At 48.3% G+C, this 13,226-nt stretch overlaps 1 protein-coding gene across 5 annotated transcripts in view; it reads right to left on the bottom strand.

The window, feature by feature from the left end:
* The window catches only part of MYLK (myosin light chain kinase), a 265,249-nt gene that overhangs the window by 108,412 nt on the left and 143,611 nt on the right, over nt 1-13,226 (bottom strand). For all 5 annotated transcript variants that reach the window (XM_082744141.1, XM_082744140.1, XM_082744139.1 and 2 more), the window contains 6 exons: nt 10,011-10,059; nt 8,937-9,102; nt 7,795-7,960; nt 6,043-6,061; nt 4,493-5,028; nt 3,725-3,931 (listed from right to left, as the gene is read on the bottom strand). In XM_082744141.1, coding sequence (XP_082600267.1) covers nt 3,725-3,931; nt 4,493-5,028; nt 6,043-6,061; nt 7,795-7,960; nt 8,937-9,102; nt 10,011-10,059 — 1,143 coding nt within the window. The remainder of the gene's footprint in view (nt 1-3,724; nt 3,932-4,492; nt 5,029-6,042; nt 6,062-7,794; nt 7,961-8,936; nt 9,103-10,010; nt 10,060-13,226) is intronic.

The raw sequence follows: 13,226 nt of genomic DNA, 5'->3' as shown, positions 1-13,226 counted from the left end.
AGCAAAGGCAGGTTTTACACCCGGCTCTCTACCTCTGTCTCTGGACTCCCTCCTCCACACCAGAGCTCCCCTATGGGCAAGTAGGCCGTGGGAGAGCAACTAAGTCAGAATAACGATGCATCTGATTGGGTCTGGTGCCAAGGGAAGGGATGGACTGACTACCTCGAGAGGTGTGGCCACCTCTATCCCTTTCCTCGGCCGGCGTCACATTCCTCACAGGGAACGGCCTTTGGGAGCCATTGAAAAAAACATGGACTTCATGTCAAGCCAACATGGATTAGAAACAGGCTATCTTTTACAAGGCCTGTGACCTTGGACCAGTCATTTAACTTCACCATGGCTCAGTAGTCCCATCTGGAAAATGGGTGTGACTATAATTAGCTCCTCGGACTGCTAGGATAATAACTAAATGGAACAACAGAGGTAAAGCGTTTAGCACAAAGCCTGCCACACTGAGCAGGCTTTTGTGGAGTGTTGGCTGTTACCATCAAGGAGAAGCTACACATGGAGACAAGACCTGCCACGAGTCTGGGGGTGGAAGACAGTGGAGAGATGGAGTGGGAGCTTAAGGAGCCACTGAGCAAAAAGCAGATTTTCTTTCCTTTTTTACCAGAGCATGCTTGCAGGGAGAAGGGAGAGGCCGCTGCATGCGGGCAGGGGGACAGACGGAAGAAATGGTGGGAGAGTAAATCATCATTAAGTAGGATTTCTGGGGAGCGGGGAAGGGATGGACAGAGAAGTCCTGGTAAGGGAGACAGAGTTTTATGTGGTAACAGGAGAAAACAGAGAAAGAAGGTAATGCCAGAGAAGCGGAAAGAACACACATCAGGGGACTTCTTGGTGAAGTTGTCCAGAAAGGTTTTAGAATACTCAGTGTCTCCAAAGGGAGAGGGAGTCCAGAAGCACTTTCTTGCAAGGGCAGAGTAAGGGCTCCCGAAAATCCGCTCCTCCACACAAGCAACAAGAACACTGGCCAAAACAGTCAAAATCCACTTTTTCAGAACTCCGGAAATTAACCAAAGGCTCACAACATTCTGAAGGGCATGCATTCAAAAACCAACAGCTGACTGTTGGTAAGAAGAGCTGGCTTGGCGGCATGCGTAATTCCCTCCCTGTTCGTCCCAGGTTCTGTGGGAGCTTTGAAGACCACATTCTCTTTCACCCTAAACTTGCTGCAAGTATAGTCTCAATGCACAGCTTCCATTTCGTAATCATAGCGGCCACTCCAACATGTGGGTTTTTAGCCTTTGCTGGACATGATGCCACAGGTCCATCCCCTGCACAGAGCCTCAGCTGAGGAGGCTCAGGCTCTTGGACTTGTGAACCCTACAGGCATTCCCACCTCCAAATGGAATGGAGACTCTTTCTTAAGAAGAAATTCATGGACAGAATGAAAATGCCAATTAAGAAGTAAATCAACGGGGCACCTGGGTGGCTCAGTGGGTTAAAACCTCTGCCTTCGGCTCAGGTCGTGATCCCAGACCTCGATGGATCAAGCCCCACATCAGGTTCTCTGCTCAGTAGGGAGCCTGTTTCCCTTCCTCTCTCTCTCTCTCTCTGCCTGCCTCTCTGCCTATTTGTGATCTCTGTCAAATAAATAAATAAAATCTTAAAAAAAAAAAAAAGAAGTAAATCAACAATACCCATGTGGTGAGAAGTAAGACTACTCCCCACCTCTTCCTAAGCATCCCCAGTTTCCTTTCCTTGAGGCAACATGTGGACCCTTCCAGAAATGTTTAATGTATGCATAGGCATCTCTTTGCACATATCTACACAGATTCTCTTCCTTTTATGCAAATACATATGACACCTACAGCTCTGCGCTTGGCTCTTCTCCCTTCCTAGCATCTTGGACATGTTTCGCCATCAGAGTCCGTAGGTCAGCAATATTCGTTTTACTGGCTGCATGGAATCCCACTGTAGGGATGAACCACTAAGTTCTTCTCCTTCCTTTTTTCGGAAAAGTCTATTATTGCAAATTTCAAATATATACACTAGGAAAGACAGCAGTACTGTGGATTACCATATACTTGTTTCTCAAATGTAATGATTATCAACTCATGGCCCCTCTCATTTCATTTGTACTCCCACCAGCTCCCACTACACACGGATTATTTTGGAAGCAAATATCATCTATCATTTCCACTAGTAAGTAACTCATTTTATATCTCTAAAATACACAGGCATTAAAAAAAAAAAACAAAAGACTGCAATCTTATCTTAAAAATGGCACTAATTCCATTCTATCAAATACCTTGTGAATGCTCAAATTTTCCTGGTGTTCTCATTAAACAAAGTTTTAAAAAGTGTCTCTATCAGGAGCCACACAAAGTCCATGGATTGTGATTACTGATATCTTTTACGTATCTTTTCACCTAAGTTTCCTGTTGGTTGTCCCTCCTTTTCTCTTTTTCTTGCAATTTATTTGTTTAAAAAAACAGGCAACGGGTTATTTATCCGTTGAACTTCTAAAAGCCTGAAATTTGCTGACTCTCTCCTTGTAGTTTAATATGTTCCTCGATGGGTCAAGGGTCCCTGAATGGCATTTAAAATAAGAAGGAAATTTTGTAGAGAGATAGATGGGTACAAAGATATTTATCACAATTTTGTTACAATAGTGAAAAAATGGAAACAATCAAAATCTTTAGTAGTAAGAGCAAGTGTAATCAGATACAATATTCTTTTTTTTTTCTTTTTTCTTTTTTTAAAATTATCTTTTAATTTTTTTTTATAAACATATAATATATTTTTATCCCCAGGGGTACAGGTCTGTGAATCGCCAGGTTTACACACTTCACAGCACTCACCATAGCACATACCTCCCCAATGTCCATAACCCCACCCCCCTTCTCCCAGCACCCCCCCAGCAACCCTCAGTTTGTTTTGTGAGATTAAGTGTCACTTATGGTTTGTCTCCCTCCCAATCCCATCTTGTTTCATTTATTCTTCTCCTACCCCCTTAACCCCCCATGTTGCATCTCCACTTCCTCATATCAGGGAGATCATATGATAGTTGTCTTTCTCCGCTTGACTTATTTCGCTAAGCATGATACCCTCCAGTTCCATCCACGTCATCGCAAATGGCAAGATTTAATTTCTTTTGATGGCTGCATCAGATACACTATTTTAGGAAACATTATATGGCCATGAAAATCATGTTTTTGAATAATATTAAATGATCTAGAAAGAAATCTATAGAACAATGCTCATGTAACATGAGCAAGGTAGAACAGAAAGCAGTATACAAACAGCACAATGTCGATTTTGTTTTAAAAACATGAAAACATCATTTATTTCTGAGTCATAAAACTGTGTTGTGTTTAAATCCCCACAAGGAACAGCACAACTTTCATAAACAGCTATTACAATAAACATAAAAGATGCGGGATCCCACATCATCTCATATGACTCTCAACGCGTATATTTAGTGAATGTTTGATTCTCTGTGGTTAGAAAAGTGAGTCATGGCTCTCCCTGGACAGCTGAAGGGCCCAGAACAGGAAGCTGTCGCCAGGGCTGCGCATGCTTATTCTGAGGTGACTCTGATGTGAACTCCCTGTCAGGAGTCACCTGTCCTGGAGCAAGGACTTTGGGCTTAGCATGTGGGTGGGGATGATGCTTTTTTATGGGCTTGTACACCCTGTGTGGGGGCAGAAAGAGGCGACACTCCTGCATGGATGGCCCCCCTAGAGAGAACCCAGGGTGACTAGAGACTTGTACTCACGTTTCACCAGGAGGTTCCAACCACAGGACACCTGGCCCCGGACATTGGAGGCCGTGCAGCTATAGCTCCCACTGTCCCTGGGCCGTGCTCTCAGCAGGCAGAGGTAATGGCATCCACCTTCTTCATACATCTCAACCATGCCTTCTCGTCTCCTCACGGGGGCACCTTCCAAGAACCAGGTCACTTCAGGCTTTGGGGTCCCTGAAACTACAGAGCGAAGTGAAGCACGTGAGGCTCCCTGAGAGTGCACTGGGCTTGTGGGGTAGGTGGGATGCTAGACCCAAGGGAGAAGCTCATTCTGGTGTGAGCTGCCCTCCCCCTGAATAGGCTCTCTTACCCCTCCCCCTGCACTGTGCATGAGTAAACGTCTCAAGAAGGAGGCAGGGTCTGTGGGGAGGAGGGATGTAGGGCGACAAGTCAGGTCTCCAGATCAGCCAAAGTCAGCAGAAGGGAGGAAAGAGCAGGAGCCCCTGTGGTTTGTTTTTTGATGGTGACAGTGATGATGAGTTTTCCCCTCTAGGGTGGTTAAGAATTAGGACACAGGGCCGATGCCATATCCAACAATGAACAGTGGGCTACTGCTCGGTGTTCCTGCAGAACAAGGTATGTTACTAGACTGAGTCCTTCTTATAAGGTGGCTTCTGGGTGGGCTGGGTTCTAGTCCAAGGGGCTGGGCAGATACCACTGCAGGCTGATGGAGGGAGTGACCTCCCAGGGGCTACACTGGTGGGGCAAGGGGGGACCTTGACCTTCCTTAGCTCTACTCACCCTCACATCTGAACTTGACTGTCTGATCTTCACTGATTTCCTGGCTTTGGGGCTTGCTCTCAAATTTGGGGAAGGTGGAGTCCCTCTGGCTCTCTACGGGGATTTTCCTGGTAGCAACCTTGCTCACCACCTCCTGGCTTCCCAGACCAGTCTGCCTGGTAGGGTGAGTGGCTTGGTGGGGTGCAGCTGGCCACTCCCTCTCTTCTCCAGAAGACGAGAGGGTGCTCGAGATCAGTGCTCTGGGTTCCGGCTGGACTTTTGCAGCCTGCAGGGTGATGGTACTAGAAGTCTTCTGTAAGATGGGGCTCCTCAGGGCCTTCCTGGATGAGTCCTCGGACAGCTCTGGCTGGGACTCCTGCAGGGGCTGAGGCTGGCTACTTGGGGCCCAGGTCAGGGAGCTCCCCCTCTGGGCGCTGGAGCAGTTCCTTCTTTCGGCGGCAGACTCCAGGCTGTCCACTTTCGTCCCCTGTGTGGTTCCATTGGTCACTTCCTTCCTGATATCTGAACTGGATGCCTTTGTTCCTCTCACCAGTGTCCTGTTTGGTGGTGGTTGGGAAGGGCAATGGGAAAGAGTAAGGGGAAAGAGAATGGTTATCTGGTAACTCACAAGCATTACCCATCACAAGCATGGATTCCAGGGATCATAAAAGCCCATGAATGAAGACAGCAGGAGCAAAAGTCTCTCTCTGCAGCTTTCTCAGCTTCCCAAGGCAAAGGGCAAGCCACCATTCCTGCCATTTCCTTGGCTCTCAGCTCACTCCAGAGCCTGTTCTATCTGCATTTCTCCAGTCTGCCTTTATTCTCCCCCCAACCCCTGAGCACCACCCCAGTTTCCACTATGCAACCGCCTCACCCTGGTCCCGGCTGCCCGCTGATCCACGGCCTGCATGGCAGCACAGCTGACCTTCGCTGCAGTGAGAATAAGACCGAGCTTCTCAACGGAGCCCACAAGGATGCCCTGAGTGAGCCTCTAGGACCTCACCAGACTACCTCCACGGCCTGCCAGGCTGCTGCCACACCGATGTTCTTCTGGGGCCCCCCTGGCTCTCATCTCCCCACTTTCACACATGCTACTGTCCTGCTGGGAACACCCTCCCTGAGCTTTTCCTCGCCTGGCTAATATTCCCCTGCAAGGGCCTGAACTCAAACATCAAGCAATCAGGAAGGGTTTCTGCGACCCTCTAACCTCCTTCCTCTGCCTTGGACCTGCCGCAGCTTGTAACTCTGGCTTCGGGCAGCTCTGCCAAAAGCCCTTTCCCTCTGCCAGGCATCTGCCCACCCCTCGGACCTGGCGTCTAGCCAGCGCCCTCCCTAGTGACAGCTAACCGGGACTTAACTATGTCTTCGAGTCTCGCTGTGCTGGCGAGCCTGCACCAAAGCCTGTGTGGCCTACCACGGCAGGAGAACAAAACCAAGCCCAACAAGAGCCCGACTGTCAGCCCTCCCTCCTATGCAGGGACTCAGAAACTCAGGGCATTTCTCCGTTACAACCTCTCTTTTCTTGCAGGGCATGTCAAGATGGAAACAGTGATGACAAAGCCTAGGCATACCTATTGGCATTGTCCAAACCTGGAAGAAGGGAGAAGGAGAGACTGTTAGTGGACTATCTTATGTACCAAGAAGAGACAATGATAAGACAGCACTGGTTTTCATTTCTTAGGGAGTACTCACCTCCCCAGCTTCTGCCTGGCCCCCATCTACGCTCCTCCCACCTTCCCTCTGCATCCCTGGTGCTGAACCGCTTGGATTAACTGGATGAGCTGGGAGCTGGTCAGATCTCCAGCTCTAAGACACCGTCGAGGCCTCCACGGCTGCCCTGGGCCTTCTCTGGAAGTCTCGGTGACCATACCCTTGTGCCATGGGACGTGTCCCATTCACCGGCCACAGAAGGAAACCAATTGAGGGACAAACCAAAATAAACATCTGAAAATTTCAAACCCAAACAGTTTAAGTTACTTGTGGCCCTCAAAAACAAACCTTCCCAAACGATCTGTTTTGACAAATACCTGCTTTAAAAATGTACAGAGAAAGTGTAATTGGATTCAGTTCTTCAAAGAAAAAAAATACTTTATATACATATATTTTTCCTGATGCATCATTTTTAAAGATTTTATTATGGAAAATTTCAAAATGTACAATAGTAGAGAGGATATAACCAACTCTGAAAGCCATCACTCAGACTAAGGAAATAGCACCATTTAGCCTGTCTTTTTTATTCCTTTTTGTTTTGGATTTCAGAGCAGCTTCTTCTGGGAGTTATTTTAAAACACATCCCAGGCAGCATATCATTTTGTCATTAAGTACTTGGGAAGGGAGAAGTTCTTTAATTCAGAGCTAGGGCAAGTCAGGGGTGTGGCTTGACCATTCTTCTTAATGCCTAACAGCGGGTCCGATCCCACGGTGAGCTGTGAAGTCTCATTCCTGGGTCCAGACCAGGACTTTCGGTGGTGTAGAATGAAACAGAGAATACCAGGGTACTGTGTGTGGTACAACTTAGGACTGTTTTAACGGAAACAATATGTTTATATCCATATATATGGCCTGTGTCACAACACAGAACAAAACGCTTTGGGTTATGAAAAACAAAAGCACTCCAGGCAACAGTGGTAAAGAGAGTAAGGAGGAACAGTTTCTGAAAAGAGAAGGGAATGTGGAAGAAAAAAATCATGGGAGAAAGAAAGGTAAGAAAGGGGGAGGAGAGTGAAGGTTGTTTTCCTCCCTGCTGCTCCAAACCCCACCTTGCTCAAGGTTCCCGCTCGATAGAGCGATGTCAACCCCCTTCCCTACCCATACTGCTGCTTCCACAGGCTGGACTTGGCAGAACCAAGGGGAATGTAAAGAGGAGACAGATTCAAAGAGATTTCCAGGGAAGAACTGACAGGGCTGGATGCCTACAGGAAGGAGGAGGCAAAGGTCAAAGGAGATGCTGAAAGTCTGGTCCAGATGCAGAGGAAAAGCAGAATCCTGCAGTAGAAAGAGTTTAAAGTTGAGGGAACGCCCGATGGGAAGGACAGAGAGGATGATAAGTTAAATTTTAGGCAGGTTAAATTTGGGGTCATGGCAAGGTATTTGGAATGTCCACTCTTCTGGTGGCAATCAGAGGTACAAAAAGGAATGTGAGTGAGAAAAAAGACAATGAAGACACAGGTGTGGGGCACTGTGCCGGGACATGAGTTCGAGATCCTGGCCCTGGAGGAACGCTCGGGGAGCGGGGTGGATCAGTGGAACATGTTCCTGTAACGAACAGCAGGGTATAGAAACCAGGCAGGGGCATCCTGTAAGAGCCCCCCACCACTTGATACCTTGGATAGAAAGTTCGGCCGACATGGAGGCCTTCCCTGACCCATTCACCACCAGGCATGTGTACACGCCCACATCATCGCGGCTGACCTCGTGGATTTCCAGAACTTGTACCCCATTCTTCTCAGACATAGACACATGGGCACTTGGCTGCAGGGGAACCTCTCCCTGTGGATGGCAAGAGGGCAGCTGGGTCAGAGAAACCTGCTTACTTCATGGCACCCTCCAAGCCTGGCTGGGATGGACACCAGGCCTGGGTAGCACAATCCTCCACTCTGGGCTCTGTCAGTGTGCTCAGAGAGCAGTCTTTGGACAATCCATGGGCCCTGACTCGAGGTCTGTGTGTGCGGTGTGGCGGCATCAGGTCCGGCTCAGATCAGGTGTGTGAGCTTGTTTTAGAGATGCCCTAGTTCAAGGTGGGGAGCCTACATTCCTCACGTTAACTCTGCTTGGCCACCCTCTCCTTTACTCTTTTCCCAGGCTCAGTCCAGCAGAATCACAAAATAGGGAAAAGGTGTCCCCTTGCTCATTTTGGTCAGGGGCTCCCACCTGTGAGAAAGCTAGTCTCATAGGCCTCTACCCCAAGCTTTCCCCAAGGTTCCTCCCTGCCCTGCTGAACATCCACCCCACCCCTCACGCCCCGTGCTGCTGCCACTCCCCCTCCTCCAGCCCTTCTGCTATGTCTTCACACCACTAGGCCCTGAATGAAATACTCCCAACAGTATTTTGAGGGAGCTGGCATCATCTCTGGTCTCATAGATAAGGACACGAATGTTCCAAGAGACCAAATGATTTGCCCAGCATCACATGTTTTACAAACGAGGGAGCTGTGGCTTGAAACCTAGTCTCATGACTTCAAATTCCACTCTCTGGAGATGGTCGGGTCTGTTCTGACTCAGAAATGTTATGCTGTTTGGGGAGTGTGTGGATTCTAGGACATGGCAGGCTGAGTTACAGAGGCAGAGTGTGCAAATAGAGGCAGGGACAAGCATGGCTATCGGGCATACAGAGAACCCTGGAGAACCATCTACGGTTGAGCAGAAGGAACTGATCAGACAGATGGACACCCGTTGGTCCAAGGGCCTAGCCCTCTACAATCAGGGTCCCTGGGCCGGGGCCAGAGTTGGGGCAGATCAAATCTCACCTTGAGCCAGGTGACCTGTGGTTGGGGCCGGCCAGTGATCTTGCACGAAAACCGTCCCATCTGTCCTTCTCGGACTATGGCTCGGCCCAACTTGGTAGCAAACTTTGGTGGGCACTCTCCCCAGATGCTAGGACGAGTCTCCACGGCAGGGGCAGTGAATCTGTCCCTAGAAAGAAATGAGCAGAGAGTCCAGTTGCAATTCAGATCTCTCTGCCCCCACCCACGTCACTTGAGCTGGGTCAGCTACCAGCAAAAGGCAGCCTTCCCAATCCTGTGCCTCATGCACCTTCTGGAAAGGTCTGTGGGACTAAAACCTATTTTCTCTACCCCCTGATCATGCAGTGCAACTTCATGTACTAGCCTCCTTTGTGGTAAGTATACCTGAAGTCTACTGAGCTCTGGCTCAAAGCCTGGGTTTGGGCCAACAGGCCATAAGCAAAAGTGATGTGTGCCACATCCAGGCTAAACCCATAAAAAGCCCCTGTGAGATTCTCCATGCTCTCTCTTGCCCATCCTTCTGGCTGGATGCAGAAGATCCAAGAAAGGCTCCAAGGCCAAGAGATGATGGAACTGCAAAAGGGAAGGCGCCCCGGTCCCTGAACGATGATGGCAATGTTCTCTGACTGTTCTAGAATACCTAAGTTGACTGCTTGAGCAAGAAATAAACTTTCCCTGTGTTAAACTGTTGCCATTTGGGGGCTGACGTGTTACAGCAACTACTGTTACTTATCTTTATCAGCAAAGGTTTCCTTTCCCTAAGAAGTGCCCCATATAAATGGCCTCTTCCAGGTCTGCTTACTTAAATCTGACTATTGCCTTAACTGTCAGCGATCCCTGCAGACTCTGGGCACACAGTACACTCCCTCAGTATGTGGCAGCTAGACCGCTCAAAGGGGCTATCCCCACAGGCTAGCAGGCCAGGAGGCACTGTGCGACAGCCACATCATATCCCAGGGGGCTTTTGCTATTACAACCCAGGATGCCCAGGAAGACTTATGCCCCAGACCTGTTCTGTCAGGTTAGCAGAAAAAGCTAATGCCCCCCTTACCCTGGTTTTAACATCCCACAACTTACCCCAAGGTTTTAGAAACAGCAGGCTGACCATGTTTCTTAATAAAGCCCCCTGTGAGGAGGAAACAGAAAGCGAGAGGCTTGAGGAGTCGAGTCTGAGCCACCAACTTGGAGCAACGAAGGTCAGGAAGAGTCAACCACAGAAGTAGGGTAGGATAATGCCGGGAAATAGTTCACCTTGACTGAGCCCATCCTGGGCCAGGCAGGACACCAGGGTGGACACCTGACATGTATCACTTAAGGCTGGTACTAAGTTGTCCTTCTAGTTCTTAAACAGAAGAGAAAAAGGAGTCATAGAGCCAGTATTAGTGCAGAAAAGTATCCATGCACACCTGTTCTAGATCATTCAACCATTCTGCTGAGCCAATGGACCTTCTACTCCGGGAATTATCGGTGGTGATCCAGAACCTCTCTAGAAGAGGACCCTGGCGGAGTGAGGGAGGGAGATGCACATACATCTCTCTCACCAGATCTATTCACGCTGGATACAATCACCATTCCATCCTCCCACGTGTGGCCCAGCAAACAGCAAGATCTGTCCTGCGGGCATGGAGCAGACCCCTGGTCCTGGGCTCACCAGAACCCACACCAGCAGCTCTGTGGACACTGCGGGTCCTGGGTAAGGGGCTGTCATGCCGGACAGGATGTGGCTAAACAGCAAACCCAGTCAGACGCGGGCATGGAGAGGGACCATTCCTAATGTGACCAGGAACAGGAAGTGACCATAACGCGCAGGGGGAAAGGAGGACATTTCTGAGATAGTGATCAGCCTGGGAGTTGTTCTCTTTTTGCCACAAGCTGGGAATGTTTATAAAACCCCACCCAAGGCACACACAGAAAGCATGGAAGTCATTCCCTGAATATCAGCAGGCAACTGCAATGGGAAATTTTCAGGGTGTTTACTGGAAAGGGTAAACTTCCTTAAATTCCAGAACCCATCACATCTGTACGAATGCGTAGGAAGATGGGAATGGGTGCCGCGTGTTTCCTTTGGCGTATCTGGCTCAAGGATTAAAGAACCTTAGTGAGAAAGGATTAATAGCAAACACCAGCATTACATGTAAGCTAGGGTTCCAGGCCACTGACAATGATTATCCATGTATCTCTATTTAACATCACTCTGTCACCAGTTGTGTATGGTTTTCATTCCATAATGTGGGTTTGGTTCTTGTCACTCAATAGTGTATTCAAGGTTAAAAGGACTTCTAAGCAGATAAAAAGAGAAACTTGTGCCGGGAGGACCCAACTGACCATCACCAGCAAGATGCTGGGGCCCCTCAGACAACAGCCCTCCAGATGCTGGAGGAAGGACCATCCAGTCAGTCCTTTTTGAAAGTATTAGAGCTGGGGCACCTGGGTGGCTCAGTGGGTTAAAGCCTCCGCCTTCGGCTCAGGTCATGGTTCCAGGGTCCTGGGATCGAGCCCTGCATCGAGCTCTCTGCTTAGCGGGGAGCCTGCTTCCCTTCCTCTCTCTCTGCCTGCCTCTCTGCCTACTTGTGCTCTCTCTCTCTGTCAAATAAATAAATAAAATTTTTTTAAAAAATGAAAGTATTGGAGCAAATGAGAACCCCAAGCTCTGAAGAGGCTCTGGTCTTAGACCAGCACCTTCCTTTCTGGGCCTCAAAATCAAAGGGAATGATGCTAAAAATAGAAAAGAAAGTTTACAAAGCTGTTCATTTCAGTCGTGCTGGTAACAGTAAAAATTAGAAACAGTGCAAACATCACACAGTAGGAAGAATAATCAGGAAGGTATACCATTAAACATCTTATTCTGCTATCAAATCATGTTGAAGAGTCCACGAGACAGGCAGAAATAGGTCACGATATGACAGTGTTTCTCTTCAGCACGTTTCACTTGCCAGTGAGCCTCTGTACTGCCCTGAGCTCGTCCTGACTGCCATCTTGCCAGACCCAGGGGGCAATCCTGTCCCCCCGGCACTCAGGCGCTCAACAGTGTTTGCCGTGGGGCCACTCCACTCCCAAGTGCCTTCTCCTCCAGACTCTCCTGCTCTCACCAGGTGCCGAGTCTTCTTCAATCACCTTCACTGTTCCGCCTTTGCATTTGGAAGTGCCCGGGGCTGAGACCTGGGTCCTTGCTTTGCACTTCATATTCCTGCCTCCTCCCCACACAACCCCAGGAGGTCTTACATCATCCAATCACTTTAAATGTCACCTATAAACTGATGGCTCTCAAACCATGTTCCCACCAGAACTTCCTGTTCATTCAACAGAAGTATCCAGAAGAGTGCCCAAATCCTTACAGGACTCAAATCCTTGAGAAATAAAGGGATTTTTATGAAAAGAAGAGCAGGTTACAACATTATCTATTCAGTGTGATCTTAACTAGGAAAAAGTAAAATAAAGTATCAAAACACAGGAAAGCAACCAGAAGAAAATGCATCGAAATTTATTTTATTTTATTTTTTTTTAAAGATTTTATTTATTTATTTGACAGAGAGAAATCACAAGTAGATGGAGAGGCAGGCAGAGAGAGAGAGAGGGAAGCAGGCTCCCCATTGAGCAGAGAGCCCGATGTGGGACTCGATCCCAGGACCTTGAGATCATGACCTGAGCCGAAGGCAGCGGCTTAACCCACTGAGCCACCCAGGCGCCCCCTTCATCGAAATTTATTAGTAGTGATTGTTTTGGGGTGGTGGGACTGTGAGGAATCGGTTCAGCTGTATTTTTTAAAACCTATAAATACGACAGTAAAGACAAAAACAAGAGGTCTAGTTACCAAAAATAAAGAAAAAAAAGGAGTGGTGGGCAGGTGAATAGGGCCTCTTGCACCTGTCAGCCACACACCCAATCACTGAGGCTCCCTCTGAAAAATATCTACGTACCGTTCACAGCATTTTTTTTTAAGATACCTTTTTTTTTTTTTTTTTAAATATTTTACCCATTTGACAGGCAGAGATCATAAATAGGCAGAGAGCCAGGCAGAGAGAGAGACGGTGCGGGGAGGCAGGCCCCCTGCCAAGCAGAGAGCCTGATGCGTGGGCTCAATCCCAGGACCCTGGGATCATGACCTGAGCTAAAGGCAGAGGCTTTAACCCACTGAGCCACCCAGGCACCCCTTATCATGCTACCTTATCACTCACTTCACATCGGAGCAAAGATTTGATAAAAATTAGACTGATCATCTGATGAAGGGATGAACAAAATGTGGTCTATATATACAATGAAATATTATTCAGCCAAACAGAGGAATAACATTCT

Source organism: Mustela nivalis (genome assembly GCF_964662115.1).
Source record: "Mustela nivalis genome assembly, chromosome: 1".
Classification (NCBI taxonomy): domain Eukaryota; kingdom Metazoa; phylum Chordata; class Mammalia; order Carnivora; family Mustelidae; genus Mustela; species Mustela nivalis.
The sequence above is the reverse complement of the archived record's forward strand: the minus strand, read 5'-3'. Positions and strand labels throughout refer to the sequence as shown.